The sequence below is a fragment of the Hippopotamus amphibius genome, chromosome 10 (assembly GCF_030028045.1).
Source record: "Hippopotamus amphibius kiboko isolate mHipAmp2 chromosome 10, mHipAmp2.hap2, whole genome shotgun sequence".
NCBI lineage: Eukaryota > Metazoa > Chordata > Mammalia > Artiodactyla > Hippopotamidae > Hippopotamus > Hippopotamus amphibius.
This window is the reverse complement of record NC_080195.1, coordinates 68812973-68831154: the sequence shown is the minus strand read 5'-3', so window position 1 is coordinate 68831154 and position 18182 is coordinate 68812973. Positions and strand designations below refer to the sequence as shown.

At 34.2% G+C, this 18182-nt stretch overlaps 1 protein-coding gene and 1 non-coding gene across 8 annotated transcripts in view; one reads left to right on the top strand and one right to left on the bottom strand.

Moving 5' to 3' along the window:
* Positions 1–18182, bottom strand: part of SENP7 (SUMO specific peptidase 7) — a 171905-nt gene that overhangs the window by 18795 nt on the left and 134928 nt on the right. For all 7 annotated transcript variants that reach the window (XM_057696791.1, XM_057696789.1, XM_057696792.1 and 4 more), the window contains 5 exons: positions 15779–15812; positions 8697–8876; positions 7140–7402; positions 4412–4545; positions 2887–3003 (listed from right to left, as the gene is read on the bottom strand). In XM_057696791.1, the coding sequence (XP_057552774.1) occupies positions 2887–3003; positions 4412–4545; positions 7140–7402; positions 8697–8876; positions 15779–15812 (728 nt within the window). The remainder of the gene's footprint in view (positions 1–2886; positions 3004–4411; positions 4546–7139; positions 7403–8696; positions 8877–15778; positions 15813–18182) is intronic.
* On the top strand, positions 5665–5794 carry LOC130830667 (small nucleolar RNA SNORA11). The gene has a single exon (XR_009047839.1). It is a non-coding gene; the product is annotated as a small nucleolar RNA SNORA11 (small nucleolar RNA).

Here is an 18182-nt window from a genome sequence, read left to right as displayed (position 1 = left end):
ATGATAACATGGGTACATACAGATGTGAACATGCATGAGCTATACACTTAAAATTTGTGCACTTTCCTACTGGCAAGTTATTCATCAATTTTAAAAATAAACAGAGTAATTTAAAAAATAAAGATAGAATCCCCTCTGAAACAAAGTCAAAGAGACAGAGATATAGGCAGTTCAGTGAAAAGGAAGTACAGAAAAATACTCTTAGAACTGAATTAGAAATAAAATTTTATTAGTTAATTCCAATAAAACATATCAAAATTAACACCAAAGATGATCCACTTCATCTCACAAAATATAAATTTAACACTATTTAGGGACACAAAAATAAGAAAGATGTAAGATATTCAGCCTTTAGATGGAAAATAATCGTAATGCCACCCATTAATTTTAAAATAAGGCAAAATATTATATGAACCATAAAAGAGATACAAGTAAGGTATTATGAGAGTTAATAATATCTGTTTAAAATCAGGAAAAGTTTTCAAGAAGGTAACACTTGTGAGGAACCTTGAAAGAGGAATAAAATTTCAACAGGTTAAGATAAAGAGGAGAATATTCCATGAAGCAAGAGTAACAGGGCATTAAGGCAGAAGAGTCAATAAAAATGGGCTTTGTTTAGTAAACTGTCTATAATTCAATTTTGCTGGACTATGTAAGAGGTGCGGGGTTATAAGTAGATGGCAGAAAAGACAGATTAGTGCCATACTATCAAGACACTCAAATGCCTGATTGTGTTTGAATTTATTTTGACAGGTAATAAGAAATTAACAAGTTTCTAGTGAGAATTGCATTCATGGAGTAGTTGAAGAATAACAATGGTGGTAATATAGGAAAACACAGGCAAAGGATATAAGGAGACTGGTTTAAAAGAATTAACAACTGAGGTAAGATAAGTAGTACTAAAAAGATCATGATGACAGAGGAAAGAGAATAAGTGAATTTGAGAGACCAGATCTACTACTCAGGCAACTGAGTATACAGAGAGGGAAAGGTAGGTGAAGAGTCAATGATGATGAAACTTTACTCCCAGCCAAGATGGAATAATAGGGGTCAGATTTACACTCCTATTTGAAATAAGCAAAAAATCAGACAAAATACATGAAACAATAGTTTTTAAAACACTGTACATCAGGCAACAAAGAATAGTGACCTTTTAGAAATGGTGAACTCCATAATTGCCTCAGCTACTGCCTTGATGAGTTTCCAGGCTGCAGCACAGAAAGGAATAACCCAGGCGGAGCATGGCAGACTCCCTGAGTTGAGGAGATGTTTAGAGTCAGGAGAGACTAAGGTACAGAGAGATTGCAGATTAGAATATGGGAAAGGAAAAAGCAGTATAGATACAGAACTCCAGACATCAGCAGAGTCCTCCTCAAGAATTTAGCAAAATATTGATCATTGCATGTATGTAAGGAAAATATCTAAGAATGGGGAAAGAACTATCTGAAAAAAGTAGAGGGAATGGTACCCAACCCAGCATTCACACAGGTTGTGGGAATACTGCCTGTTGCTACCAGCCAGGCTGGAAAACCTCATAATTCATGAAGTACTGAGTAGAGTATTCAGAAGGGTCTTTCCACAATAGTGGGGATTAATTTGTTGGTCTTGCCTAACAAATCTCAAAAAGCAAGACCCTTAAAAGCATCAAACTGTTTCCAAATAATCTGTTTCAAAACAAAATTCAATCTGATGACCTAGAGAGGTGGGATAGGGAGGGTGGGAGAGAGGCTCAAGAGGGAGGGGATATGGGGATATATGTATACATATAGCTGATTCACTTTGTTGTACAGCAGAAACTAACACAACAGCGCAAAGCAATTACATTCCAATAAAGATCTGAAAAACAAAACGAAACAAAAACAAATGAAAAAAATTCAAGAATATTTATAGGAACACACCAGCACCCAGTAAAACAAACAAACAAAAAAACAAACAAAAAAAACACCAGACATGCAAAGAAGGAAAAAAAAAAAAAAGACTCATAATGAAGAGAAAAATCAGTCAATTGAAACCAACCCAGAACTGACAAGGATGCTAGATTAAGTAGAAAAGACATTAAAACAGTTATTATATAATAATTATATTCCATATGCTCAAAAAGTTAGAGACATGAAAGACATAAAAAAGACCCAAATAGAACTTTGAGATTAAATCTACAATGTCCAAGATGAAGAGTAGATGATAACATGAGATTTTTTGAACCTTATCCTTACTAGAATAAGGATAGCACTATTAGTAACACAATAGGGCTGAAATAATATGATGATAATAAATTGGTTTGGGAAGGGTCAGTGAAATAATTAGGAGACATCCTGAAGAAATGTTAGAAATGTAGGTCTAGGGACAGAGTACAAAGTGAGGGATAGAGACAAATTACCGCTGCATGAAAGTTTCTAAAACTTTCTTATACATTCCTTCAGCTTGGCTATATAAAAAGTTTAAAACTATTTTTAATGAAATAGTGATACAGATTTTTAAAATGACAGTTAACTTTTACAGCGCTTAAAGACACAACAGAATACTACAGAATTGCTTCTTTCTGGTTCTCAAAGTGATCCGTAATTATATAAGTACTTCCTTCACTATAACACTATAGCCAAAGAAGTATCAATCAATAGCAAGCAAATAACAAAAATGAAAACAAATAAAACAACAGTAATTCTTCTGAAGTATATAGTATCTATGGGAAGTAAAGAAATGAAACTGAATTAGTCAACACCAGAAAACTTTAGTAGACAAAAATTTTTCAAATCTGAAATTTTGGCAGGTTACTTTTAGCTAAGAGTTAAAATACTTCAGAGATAAAGATATATAAAGATATAAAGATAAAGATATTACATCAAAATCTGTAAAACAAATGACAAGATCATTTATCACTGCACTTACTTAAGGTAGAAATCAATGATTACATCATTAAGAAACTCTCCTTCTTCTAAGCACTCCAGATCTTCATTAGTTACTCCTAAACCCCCTTTAGTAGGTGGTGGAGGATATACAATCAACCTTAAAAAGTAAAAATAAAATTAAAATATTTCAATATTGAAAACTCTAGTTTCAAAGGGATTTGTTATATGGGAAAATAACAGGGCAGTAGTATTCAATAACTAAAATGTGTAGGGTAAAAAATATTTAACACGATACAAGCAAATATTTTCCTTCCGTTGTTTTCACAAGCTACTACTAGTACTCTCATTGAGCATCTTTTCATTTCCAATCCTTCCCATGTGGGCTAGTCTCAGTATTTGTCTAATCAACAGGTTATCTAACAATCAATTACAATACCACTGAGGACGTCCCTCTTCTGTACAATTTTTAACTTTCAACAAACCAAAGTAATAAACCATAGAGGATTCTCCTACACTCCAGTTTCCAATGCTCAAGTTTGAATCCTCAATACTAAAAGAGCCTATAGTCAAAAACTATGCTCTCCTGCTGGTGGATAGTCTACACCAGCAGCTGGACAGTGAAGAATTAACATGGGAGCTTAGGAGGCAAGTTTCCCATAACAAAGTGCTTACGATATATAACTTAGGAGAACATAAAGGATATAAATAATTAGAACACAACCAGAAAAAAAGTGGAAAACAAAATGACAACTAATGAAGCATTTTTTCTTTGGTACCCTCTCTTAAAGCTCAAAATAAGAGTAGTTGCAAATTCTGGCTATAATCTTAGAACAGACAGGGTAGTACTCATTGCACAAATTTAGTCAATTACAAAGGTGTAATATGTACTTGTTGAACTAGAAAGATTCAAGATGAGAATCATCTGCAGTTGATTTAATCTTGGTAACCATGGCACCTAAATCAAATAACATGGGAAAATTTTAAGTGCTAAAATGAAAGTTATTTATTGGCTATTTCCCTGTCCTGTGCTTCCCCCCCCCCCCCCTTTTTTTTTTTACAGAGAAAAGGAATCATGTAGAGGAATAGAAATCACTCTCAAATGCACAGACTCCCTTATTCTGCCTTACCACCATGAGAAGACATATATAAAAGATAAAACACAAAGAAGTAACTTCTGAAAGGGATGTTCTGATAAACTCCAAAGTACCTTAAACTGAGGCACACGTTAATAGGCAATTTCACTTTTCCTATCATATATTCAGATATGGAATATATAATCTTAAAAACCATATACTTCTATTCAAATATTTTCAATACATTTTAATCTTACCACATTTGACATCTTGGCTACCATTTCTGTCTTATTAGCATAAAACTAAAGGAAATGGCATTGACTGTTTTTGTAATCATTTTCTTAACTTTTTCATAATTATTTCTATTATTAACTGTCAGTGAGAAAGTAAAACTCAAAACATTTAAAAAGGTAAAACTCTTTAAATCAGCAATGTGAATGAAAACTACTAATTTGCCCACCTATTACAAACAGGATATGACACAGTACATACTTCTGAACAGGTCCAGTGTGCCTGACTTCCCGCCATTCTTCATCTGGATTAGACGTAATAGAAAGTGAGTAGCAACCACTACTTTGCTTCTGCAGTAAGGTGTAGGTAGGCTTGGCTGTATCTGTATTTGAGGGCTGAGAGAAAACGGCAAAGAAAAAGGTCTTCTTATACATCATAAATACATATTAACTCTCAAAAGGACAAAGACAAAAGTTAGACTTGTAAGAGAAAATGTGATTAAAAGAACTACTGATACATACCAATGAGTTATATATATACTCTTAGAATTTCTACAACGATATAACCAAATCAAAATAATACTTTGGGACTTCCTAGGTGGTGCAGTGGTAAAGAATCCGCCTGCCAATTCGGGAGACACGGGTTCGAGCCCTGTCCTGGGAAGATTCCACATGCCATGGAGCAACTAAGCCCGTGCGCCACAACTATTGAGCCTGTGCTCTAGAGCCCATGAGCCACAACTACTGTGCCCATGTGCCGCAACTACTGAAGCCCATGCGCCTAGAGGCCGTGCTCCACAACAAGAGAAACCACTACAATGAGGAGCATGCGCACCACAATGAAGAGCAGCCCCCGCTCACAGCAACTAGAGAAAGCCCGTGTGCAGCAACGAAGACCCAACGCAGCCAATAAATAAAAAAATAAATTTATTAAAAATAATAATAATAATACTTTGGATCAAAAGAGACTGTACAATGATCAAAGTTTAACCTGAAGTGTTACTTACAGGTCTGGGCCTTATAGTTAACTTAGAATCTGAAAACAGTGCTCATTTTGTTCAAAATGAACAAGAGGTGATAAAAAGCAGGAAAAAATTTAAAAGACTGAAAAGAGTTTATCAACATAAATTGATATTTTATTATTAAATGGAAAACTATGATACAAATTTGTATATACAAAGTAATTACCAGGCAAAATTTTTACAACATTATCCAAAAGACAGTGGTGAAGTCTTATACCTTGTCTTCCACTAATGTGGCTTTCTACAGACCTTTAAAATAACAGATTAGACCCAGACCAAACCCACATGTGAGAGTGTGTGCATGTGTCTGCACATGCCCGTGTCACAGCAAACTTAACAAATGCTTTTCCCTCTAGAGGTATTTGGCAGAGATATACAAGCCACATGTATATTAGCAATCTCCTATAAAAATAAACACAGCACTTTAAAACTTTCCATTAGTTGTTTCAAGATAATTTTACACTTATATCAATAAAAGAATTGCAGAAAACATGGGGTGTGCTCAGAGCAGGGGGCCTGAAGAAATGGTTCCTTTGTTTACAAAATACCTGACAGGAATCTGGGTTCATTGCGACAAGGGGCACAAAGCTTGTGGCCTTCCTATGAACAAATACCCAACATGTGTCCCCCTGTACATCCATGTAGCTGCTGGGCAGGACCAGTGGGACAGGGCTCAGTATTGGAAGAAATGCTACAGTATTTAGTACAGGAGTTTGCCACCTAGAGCCAGCCCAGTCCACACATGGGTGGGCCATGAGTGGTCTTACAGATATGAACCGGGGACTCTGGTAATGATGATGTGTCAATGCAGTTCATCAGTGGTTACAAAAAAAAAAAAAAAAAGTCTTAAAAAGAAATTAACACTCAGTAGAGGTTTTTGGAAAAACTTTTGTTTCACTTTTATAGGTGTGTGTGTGCTTGTTGGATTGTGATGTGAAATGTACTTTTTAGATCAAAAAGTTTGCAGGCAAATAAAAGCACAAATTAATCTCAAAAAAAAATCACAAAAAGAAATAAGCCTCTCACAGATCCCCCTAATATTAACATCTTTTTAAACCACAGTACAATTATTAAATCTAGGAAATTAATGTTGATATGATATTATATACTAAACTACAAATGTTACTCTGATTTTACTAGTTTTTCCGCTAATAAATTTCTTTTGTTTCAGGATCCTACAATTCCTCAATCTTTCCTTGTCTCTCATGACCTTGATATTTTCTAAGACTGTTGGTCAGTTATTTCGTAACTGGGCTTGTCTGATTTTTCTCATGATTAGACTGAGGTCATACAATATTGAAAAGAACAACACAGAAGTGATGTACTCTTCTCCCATGCATGATGTGACAGGTACCTTAGGTCAATGTACCTTATTACTGGTAATGTTAACTTCGATCACTTGGGTTAAGGTGATGTCGGCAATGTTTCTCCACTGCAAAGTTACTACAGTGGAGAAAAAAAAAGTTATTTCTTTTTTGTAATTAATTAATATTTGGGATGAGAGACTGAGATTATGCACATAATCTGTTTTACCTGAAATTTTCACCCATTAAATTTAGCATCTTTCTATGGACCTTACCTATAAGAATCACAAATATGATTTTTCTACTGGTGGTTTTATATTCCTCCTGTTTCTTTTACATTTATTAATTGCAGTACTTTTCTAAGAAAGAATTGTCCCTTACCTACCTTTTATTATTTTTGTTTTCATTCATCCATTCAGTTATTTATTTGTATCAATATATATTAATTTTGGTATTATATCTTATTCTTTGGTAATAATCACATGCTATCATTACTGATTTTGTTGCTCTAACTGTTCCAACTTTGGCATTGAGAGTTCCTTCAGGTTGGTTCCTGTGCCCTTTTGACAAAACACAGCCTTCTGAAATTATGCTAATTTCAAAAAAAGAATTTTTATCGAACTGCCTCCCTCCCCCTCACTAATTACATTAATCATATGCTAACCTGAGACACTGATTTCATCTTCATTTCTTCAGCAGTAGCAGCAGGGAAAGAACAAGTTGAAGCACAGTAATAATGAATAAAAGAACTTTCTTTTGAAGAGAGGTTCTGAAATAAAGGAAGTGCCTGAACCCAAGACAATGGATAAGAAAGCTCTAATTCTCCATTGGTTGTACTTATTTCTGTCATAATGTCTTTCAATTTTAATTCTTCTCTCTGTGAAACAGAACTGCGTAGCTCAAGGAAAATGAATTCAGTGGATTTTGCTATAAAGGAAAAAAGAAATCAGTTTTTATCAGTATTATTTTTTCAAGGGGATTATAATTAAAATAATTTAATTATTAACAGTAAGGTTGGTACACAACCAACAAACTATTCTGTATGTTAGTTAATACCCAGGCACATTAAATCCCAAAATAGGCCATTAGTAACCTATAACCAAAACTCACAATTTTTAGACTCCTACTACATTAGAATACAAACTCCACAGTGGTATTGACTGCTGTATCTCCAGCACCTGGCATTTACTAGATGCTAGTAAATGTCTGCTAATGAATGTATGAATAAGTAAATGAATGACGACTAAGCAATCATTTTTCTCTAGCCTGCTCCATATATCAAATCTACCAATTAAAAAAAGTTTCCATCCAAACACTTTATTCAAAATCATTTTCTCTCATCAAATGACATTCCCTCCTCCCACAATGATTACAAATGGCTTGTGTATATTCCCAGCTTCTCTGCTATTTAATCTTGAATTTTCCCAATTAATTTCAAAGTAATTAGGGCAGCAAAATAAGTAGTTTTAAAGATACAAAATTTATTTCGTTATAAACTTTGTAGAACATTTTACTTTAAAAAATATGTACATGTATGACTTGGATAAAAAATAAAGATTTAAATAGAATATAAAAAAAGAAAAAAGATACAAAATTTAGTTCACTACTTAAAATCTTTAATGTGCAAGGGAATAGGAGAAGAAATGGAAGAGATAAGAAAGAAACTTACTAATTTGATTTATTTAATTCTAAACCAGACTCCTTTAGGAGTTGGAAACTAAACAAAATTGGGAAATATCTCAAGATACATATATATTAATATATGTGTTATGGGAGCATAAAGAAAAGTATTCAACCCAGGCTTAGAAAAATGATACATAAGTAAGTAAACTGATTTATCTTTTTTAGAAACTGAAGAAAATGTTGAAAATAAAGACTTCTGTATTTTATTTGACTTTGCCAATGTTTAGTTCTGTCCCAGTTCATTACGAAATAAGGGCAAGAAACTCTTAAGACAGGTAGCCAAGGATGTCCACTGACTAAAAGATAAGGTAGTCCTTTTATTTTAGAAGATAATTTTAATTGGTTGAGTAAAATGATAAGGAGAAATTATATGAATAAAATATCTTACAGAATATCAAGGGATAAATTATTTCTAGTTCAATGAACAATTTAAATTCAATGAAATAATTATATTCTACTAAATTATTTTAGAGGAAAATCACTTTATTTATAGGACTTCTCAGATTATCCTGAAATTTAGAAATCTTTTTATACTCACATTGCTGGCTTAATAGAGAGTTTTCTAACTGGCTCTGAATCTCGTGAAGATAATTTGAGGAGATCCAAAGAAAGAGGACAGCATGACTTCTTTTACTCTGATCATCATCTCTGTTTTTCCATAACCCAAACCTCTTTAAATGTGTGGTGTCTACTAGCAATGAAATCTCGTTCAGGGACACTGAAATCAATAAAAGATAACAAGGCAATAAATTAATCCATTTAGGAACACACCATGTATGCACTGTATGACTCTTCTTTAACACAATGTATTTTTTAAAAAGAATTATATGCAAAGTCTTTCAAAAATATTATTTCCAGTACATTTCAGTGAACTTGGTTGAAATACCTTAACAGTATTATTACAGTAAAAAAAAAATCATAGAAATTAGAAAGGGCCAAATAATTATTCAGTGATAATTAAATGTAGGAATTTAGCTTCTCACACTATACGATCTCACACCATCTTAACAATGCAGAAAACTAAGCATAGTAAAACTGAAAAAGTTATATAATTCCATCTTGGTCAACACTATCAACCAAGACTCCAAAAGCTATCATAAACCACTTAACACCTATTTCGCTTCTAAAACATCTGCAGTCCAATACACAGACCAGCCTTTATCCAAAGATTCTCAAGAGTAATATGAGCTACTGAATGGTCTAGGATGGAAAGAAAAATTTTTTTTGGCAACACCACATGGCTTGCAGAATCTCAGTTCCCAGACAAGGGACTGAACCCCGGCCATGGCAGTGAAAGCTGAGAATCCTAGCCATCAGATCACCAGGGAACTCCCAGGATGAAATTTCTTCTAAAATTCTTCCAGGTTTTACTTCTCAAAATTTCTAGGTAATCACTCTGAATTATCACTCTTTCTCCCTCTCAGTAAGCTAAAAGAATCTCCTCTGAGGACCTTATTTTTTAATTCAAAGAAACATAGAAAACTGGTGTAAAGAAGTCCTGAGTTCACCTGGTCCAGCTTTCAGAAACCAAGCAGCTGAACCAGGAATACAAATATGGGTTAAGTATAAATCCCAGATGGTTACCTATTTGAAACAAATCTCTTACTGCTCCCCTCCCCCCATTTTTTTCCTGTCTCCATGCTACTTAAAATGTAGTCCTCAGCCTGTGACACTGGCATCACCTGGGAGCCAACTGGAAATGCAGAAATCAGGCCCCACACTAGATATACTGAATCAGAATCAGCAGTTTAAAAACAACAACAACAAAACAGGTAATTCATATGAACATTAAAGTTTAAAAAGCATTTTACAATAAGCATTCAGGTACTTATTAACTAGTCATCTTAATGTTTCCAAGATAGCCATTCTTTTTTTTTTTTTTTTTACTTTTCCTTATAAATTTCCACTTTAAACATTTTCTCTTTATTTCTTTCATATTCCCTCCTTCCTTCCTCTATATTTTTTCTTCTCTTATTCCATTCCTCCAGGTCCTTTTCATGTTCCCTTTCTATATTTCTATTTCTCTTCTGTGCCTATTCATACACACGCCTGCCTGCCTTCCTCTCTTCCTATCCTGTCATGCCCTATCCTAGTCTACCTTCCCTCTTCTTTTACTCTCTATTTACTGGCTCCCCGTTTTTTTGTTTTTGTTTTTTTTTTTGTATGCCTTTTTTTGAAACTACATTGAAATATAGTTGACATGTAATGTTAGTTTCATGTTACTACACAATGATTTGGTATTTCCATATATTATGAAATGATTACCATGGTAAGTCTAGTAACCATCTGTCCCCATACAAAGTTATTACAATATTACTGACCATATTCCTTATGTTGTATATTACATTCCCGTGGCTTATTTATTTTATAAATGGAAGTTTATACCTCTTAATTCCTTTCACTTATTTCAGTCAACTCCCCACTACCCTCCTCTCTGGCAACCAGCTGCTTGTTCTCCTTATCTGTGAGTCTGCTACCCTTCTGTTTTGTTCTTAGATTCCACATACGATTGAGATCATACAGTATTTGTTTTCCTCTGAAATATTTCACTTAGCATAATACCCTAAAAGTCCATCCATATTGTTACAAATACAAGATTTCATTTTTATAATGGTTGAGTAATATTCCATTGTATAATATATATGTATATATATATACAACACATCTTCTTTATCCATTCACCTAGCAGTAGACACTTATGTTGCTTCCACATCTTGGCTATTGTGAATAATGCTGCAATGAACACTGGGGTGAATGTACTTTTTCATATTGTTGTTTTGTTTTTCTTGGGTAAACACCCTGAAGTGAAATTGCTGGATCACATGGCAGTTCTGTTTTTAATTTTTTGACCAACCTCCAAACTATTTTCCATAGTGGCTGCGTCAATTTATAATCCTAATGTGTGCCAACAGTGGAAGACGGTTCCCTTTTCTCCACATCCTTTCCAACCCTGTTATTTATTGTCTCTTTGATGATAGCCATTCTGACCAGTGTGAGGTGGTATTTCATTGTGGTTCTGATTGGCATTTCACTGATGATCAGTGATGTTGAGCATCTTTTCATGTGCCTGTTGGTTATCTTTGGAAAACTGTCTATTCAGGTCCTCTGCCCATTTTTTAATCAGGTTGTTAGTTTTTTTAATGTTGAATTGTATAGGTTCTTTGTATATTTTGGATATTAACCCCTTATCAGATATATGATTTGCAAATATTTTCTCCCATTTAGTAGGTTGTCTTTTCATGTGTTGAAGCTTTCCTTTGCTTTTAGTTTGATATAGTATAACTTATTTTTGCTTTTGTTGCCATTGCTTTTGCTGTCAAATGCAAAAAACTGCCAAGACCAGTGTCAAGGAGCTTACCCACTATGTTTTCTTCTGGGATTTTTATGGTTTCAGGTCGTATATTTAAGTCTTTAACCAATTTTGAGTTAATTTTTATAAATAGTAGAGGTAGAGGTCCAGTTTCATTCTTCTGCATGTGGCTGTCCAGCTTTCCCAACACCATTTATTAAAGAAACTATCCTTTTCCCTATTGTATATTCTTGGCTCCTCTGTTGAAAATTAATTTACCATATATATCTGGGTTTATTTCTGTGCTCTCAATTCTGTTCCATTGATCTCTGTGTGTGTTTTTATGCCAATATCATACTCTTTTGATTACTATAGCTTTGTAATACAGTTTGACATCAGGACGTGTGATGCCTCCAGTTGTGTTCTTCTCAGGATTACTTTGGATATTTGAGATCTTTTGTTGTTGCATACAAATTTTAGGATTTTTTTTTCTATTTCTGTGAAAGACTCCATTAGAACTTTGACAGGGATTACAGTGAATCTGTAGACTGCTCTGGGTAATATGGACATTTTAATGATATCAATTCTTCCAGTCCATGAACACTGTAACTCCTCCATTCTGAAACTGTCAGTGAAACTGGCAGCAAAGACAAACAGATTAAGTTAAAAGTAAAGGGTGAGAACCTTCAGAAAAACTTCTTCTCAGTATTTCTTCCTCATGCAGCTTACAGCCCCAAATAGTTGATACCATTTCTGCAAAATCTAGACCGTTATTACTAATCCAAATGTTCCAAGCTCTTAGTGTGAAAGGTAAATATTCTTTAGGAAGCCTGCTTGAAAAAGTTTCCCTTAAAAAAGGCAGGGGGGATTTAACACCATCATAAGAAAAACTTACCTCATTACCAAAATTTCCCAAAATATTTAGTTTATTCTGTTACAGGGCTATGACAGACACTGAAAGTAGGAGCTGCCTATCATTTTTCCTACCCACTGTTAGGGATTTTAGTAACAGGACCCTAATTTTGTGAGGAAGCAAGATACCCACCTCTTAAAAACTCTATTTCCTAGCTTCCTTTGCAAATAGATGTGTGATCATATGACTACATTCTAGCTAAGAAAATATAAGCAGAAGAGGTTAGATGGCATGCACACTCAAAAAGACTGCTTAGAAGAGCAAGAGATAGGTGGTATGCATTCTTTGTACCATTTTTCCTTTCCTTTTGCTCTCTACCTGGAACATTAAAACATGATGGCTGGAGTATGAGCAGCCTTATGGACCATGAGACAAACTTGAGGATGAAAGTCATGTGTCAGGGATGACAAAGTAAGAAAATAAAAGGAGGGACTTCCCTGGTAGTCCAGTGGTAAAGAATACTCCTTCCAATGCAGGGGACAGGGTTTGATCCCTGGTCAGGGAACTAAGATCCCACATGCTGCAGGGCAACTAAGGCAGCACCCTACAACTACTGAGCTCGTGCCTCAATGAGAGAGCCCATGTGCCACAAAATACAGACCCCATGCCCTCTGGAACCTGAGTGCCACAACTACATAGCCCACGCACCCTGGAGCCTGTGCACCACGACTAGAGAAAATTCACACACAACTAGAGAGAAACCCATGTGTTGCAATGTAGAACCCGTGCACTGCAATGAAAGATCCGCATGCCTCAGTGAAGATCCCGCAAGCCGCAACTAAGACCCAACGCAGCCAAAAATAAACAAATAAATAAATAATAAATAAAATAACAGTACAGAGCTTTCTCAAAAAAATTTTTTTCAATGACCCAGCAACTCCACTTCTGGGTATTTATGTAAAGGAAATGAAAACACTAATTTAAAAAAATATATGCATGCCCATGTTAACTGCAGCATTATTCACAATAGCCAAGATACGGAAAAAAGCTAAGTGTCCATCAATGGATGAATGAATATGTGGTAAAGAATACGTGATATATACATAATGGAATACTATTCTACCAAAAAAAAAAAAAGGAATGGAGTCTTGCCATTTGCCACAACATGGATGGACCTTGAGGGCATTATGCTAACTGAAATAAACCAAAGAAAGAAAAATACCGTATAATATAACTTATGTGAGGAATCTTAAAAAAAAAAAAAAAACCTCACAGATACAGAGATCAGATTGGTAGTTTCCAGAAGCAGGGGGTGGGCAAAATGACAGAAGAGGGTCAAAAGATACAAAATTCCAATTATAAAATAAATAAGTCATGAGGATATAATGTACAGCATGGTGACTATTGTTAATAATACTGTATCACATATTTAAGATTAATTGCATAGATCCTTTTTTTAATAAATTTATTTATTTATTTATTTATTTACTTATTTATTTATTGGCTGCATGGGGTCTTCATTGCTGTCCAAAGGCTTTCTATACTTGTGGAGAGCAGGGGCTACTCTTTGTTGTGGTGTGCAGGCTTCTCATTGTGCTAGCTTCTCTTGTTGCAGAGCATGGGCTCTAGGCACGTGGGCTTCAGCAGTTGTGGCACATGGGCTCAACAGTTGTGGCTCTCGGGCTCTAGAGAGCAGGCTCAGTAGTTGCAGCACACACGCTTAGTAGCTCTGCAGCATGTGGGATCTCCCTAGACTAGTGCTCGAACCCATGTCCCCTGCATTGGCAGGTGGATTCTTAACCACCGTGCCACCAGGGAAGCCCAACTGCACAGATCTTTTTTTTTTTTTTTAATTTTATTTATTTATTTATTATTTTTGGGGGGGGTACACCAAGTTCAATCATCTGTTTTTATCCACATATCCCCATATTCCCTCCCTCCCTATTGCACAGATCTTAAAAGTCCCCATCACACACACAAAATTTTTTTGTAATTATGTATGGAGATAGATGTTAACCTGACTTACTGGGGGACTCATTCTGCAATATATATAAATATCAAATCATTACGTTGTACACCTGAAATTAACATAATGTTGTATGTCATTTATACCTGTATTTAAAAAAAAAATTTGAGAGGTAGCTCTGTTATACAGGTCTTTATCTACAGATTATAGCACTATCTTTTATGAAATTATTTCCTTTTGAATCACAGGGCTTTGTTTCTTCTAAATAGCTAATGTTATATTATTCCATAATAACATTAAAATTTCCTAATTAGAAATATCAGTATTTTTATTTTAATATATTATATATGCCTTATATATTCTTACTACTTATAGTAGTTTCCTAATCATCAGATTTATTATTATACAGTTGTGGTTTCTATACATGGGTATCTAGGGAGTCCAACTAAAGTTACTTCAATCTCATCTTCAATGCTGGAACACAGATTTCCTCTTCCCCAGTTCATTTATGAAGTGCTATTTGTATATATTTTTCTCACTCTTTTGTCTCATAATTCATTCTCTAAAGAGATTATTCTTTGTTGCTTATTATTTGTTCTCTTAATGTTATTTATTCTGAAATGTTTTTATTTGGAAAGAGAATGAGAAACTTGTCTGAATCTCTGCAAATTATAGGTACATTTTCCAATCCACTGTGCCTTACTCAGATAAGAAATGGTATTAAAAAATCTCTCTTAATCCCTATGCAAAACAACTTTATAGGTTTGTGTGCAACATCAAAAATTTTCCTTATACTTCTTTACTTACAGTTTCTATTTTCATCTTTTTTAATAAATTTATTTATTTATTTATTTATTTATTTATTTATCTATTGGCTGTTTGGGGTCTTCATTGCTGCTGTGAGGGCTTTCTCTAGTTGTGGCAAGCAGGGCCCACTCTTTTTTGTGGTGCGCAGCCTTCTTACTGCGTTGGCTTCTCTTGTTCCAGAGCACAGGCTCTAGATGCACGGGCTTCAGTAGTTGTGGTGCATGGGCTCAACAGTTGTGGCTCACGGGCTCTAGAGCAGAGGCTCAGTAGTTGTGGCACACAGGCTTAGCTGCTCCGCAGCATGTGCGATCTTCCTGGACCAGGGCTCAAACCCGTGTCCTCTGCATTGGCAGGCAGATTCTTAACCACTGCAACACTAGGGAAGCCCCCTATTTTCATCCATTTTTATATATCAAAAATCTTGCTATCAAAACTATTTTTGTTAATGCCAAGAAATTACCATGAGTCCCTTAATATTACTTGAAGTCTTAAAAAAACAGTATACTATTTTAAGCATTTTAACTCCTTTTGAAGCTGCTAAAAAAGTGTTAGGTTGAAACATTATTAACCTTACATCTACATAAATTCTATACTTGAAAAAATTATTAAAAACTAGTTGCATAAATATTTCAAAATTTTTGCTGACCAATTATTTTATACTCAAAATTACAGTGAAAAGCGGTCATAAAGACAATGATAGCTTACCTTGAAATGGAATCTTAATATACTTTGTCGTAAACTAAAGGAAAAATAAAAAAGCAAAATAGGAGTTACCATGCAAAATGTGTAACTATTAAAATTTTTCAATTTTTTTTTTCTTTTTTAAACCACAAGTACATAAAGTCTATACTAAAAGTCTTAAGCCTTTTTCTCAATAAACCAAAAAACTATTTCACTGTAAAGATTTAGTTTTATGGAAGTTTAAAAATCCTGTGCAAGTAATTTAATTCTCAATACGCTCATTTATAAAAACCAGTAAGACTTTACTTAATATATTTTTCAAAAACATTTCCTGATAATTTAAAAAGAAATAAGACAAACTCCAGAAGAAAATGCCAAAAGACCTCACAGGGTATCACTGACTTTGGTAAATAAACCACAAAGCAGGGTTTGATCCTTAGCTTTGCTGACATTCCCAACATTCACTTTTCTTTGTTCCATGTTATAAACTCCCTTCTGACTAAGGATTCAGCAAGGTTCCTGCTCTTTCCACTCTTTCTGTGCCAAGACGCTAAATTTTCTCTAGGTATCTTTTGTATATATCTGACCCCCTTAAGTGGTGGTTTTATAATAAAAGCCTCAAGAGTTGTGGAGTACCTAATTCTTAACATGTACCACCTAGAACAGATGCCCTTGAAGTTTGTCAGATTAATTCATGCCTATTTATTTATTACGTAGTTAGGTTTCTCTTTTGATCAATACATTTATGAAATTGTTGACCAAATCAGGGATATAGTCTGTGAGCACAGAACAAAACTGAAAATGGTCTTGGTACATGGGTACCTAAATTAACTACCAACAGAGTTCTAAATAAGTAGCAAACAATGTTCAGTGAAACCACAGATTTAGTATTTATAACTCCATTTTTTTTCTTTGCTAATGTAAAAATTATTTCATACTGTAGTTTCACAAATATAAAACTCACATTTCATAGTGTAAGTCTGCCACTAAAGCAAAATTCGAGCAAAAGGACAAATGAGTTAAAAGCTGAGCATGGGGTTCAAATGTTGCCTTTCTTATCTCTACCACTTACACAAACAGTAAGTAGGTAAACTCAGGTAACCTACTGAACCTCTCAGCTTTAGATAAACACCCTTAATCAAGGGAAGCCATTATCATTAGACACTAGCATCTGATTAAGTATGTTATCTAGTTGGATTCAATCAAAACCACCTTATTATTATGTCACTTTCACACAACTGCTATATATATATTTCCCCTTGCTAAATTCTTTCTGTCATGTTTCGCTGGGTCTTTAATCTCATAAAATAATCTTAGCAATTGCAAATAACTAGTTATAGAAAATGAATATAAGGAGCGTTTGCTTTTGAGATTTTGTAGTCATCACTATGAAATTATGAATTAGAAGTAGTGTATCTATATATCTTTGGCCTCTACTTTCTACATTATTGTTTCATCCTCCCATCACAAGCACCCTTGTCCTATCAACCTTTCAGCTCCGCAAGGATCACATACTCATTTACACCTTTCTTGATGTCATTCATGATGACTAAGTCAACATGTAATCTCTCCCAAAGGTAAAACACTATTTGAAGCAAAAACTGAATCCCCAGTTAAGAAAATTAGGAAGATGCTTTTGCAGCAATAAGGTAACCCCAAGTTCTCTGAAATCATACCACATCTATTTGAACTTAAAAATAAAGCTGAACATATGAGCTATTTTATAACTTCTTACAACAGCCAGTACAGTTCTCTGAATATAATATACACTTAAGAAACATTTTTCCTACTATTAACAAAAGTGAGAGCTAAAAAATTAAATGTGCAGCATTCTCTACACTAAAAAAAGGTAATAATAACTTAAATGTCCTATTATTAAAAAATGGCTCTAACTTATGCAAGAGTTTCCCACTAAGGGTATTTCTCTGGCTTAGCTAAACTGTAACTATCATGACAGTGAGAACAATATCTCCAGTGTCCATAACAGTACATAGCAGACACCCATGAAACATCTGGCAAATGACTAAGTTTAATTCTCTAATATATTACCCCCACAAAAAAAAAGAAGTTCTTTAATTTCTAAGTTACAGAGCATGATGAACTGTGTCTGAAAAAGAACATATATTAAGTCTTCTGAAAAACTTCAAAGTTTTAAAACTTTTGCCCTTCTGTTTTATGTTATTCACTACATTTTTTAATTTTAAAATTGCTTACAATCTCTCTATAGTAACCTGTTTTAATTTTTGCAGACTTCTCAACCTTTCTTCACATGAATATATTTTACCTGCATATATTTACTTTGATTTACTAAACCATTTTCCTATAGTTAGACATTTAAGTTTTTTTATTTTAATTATAGTTTAAGTGCTCCAACAGACATGAGTCAAATTTTTAAGACCTACTATATGACACTTGTTGAATATTTGCA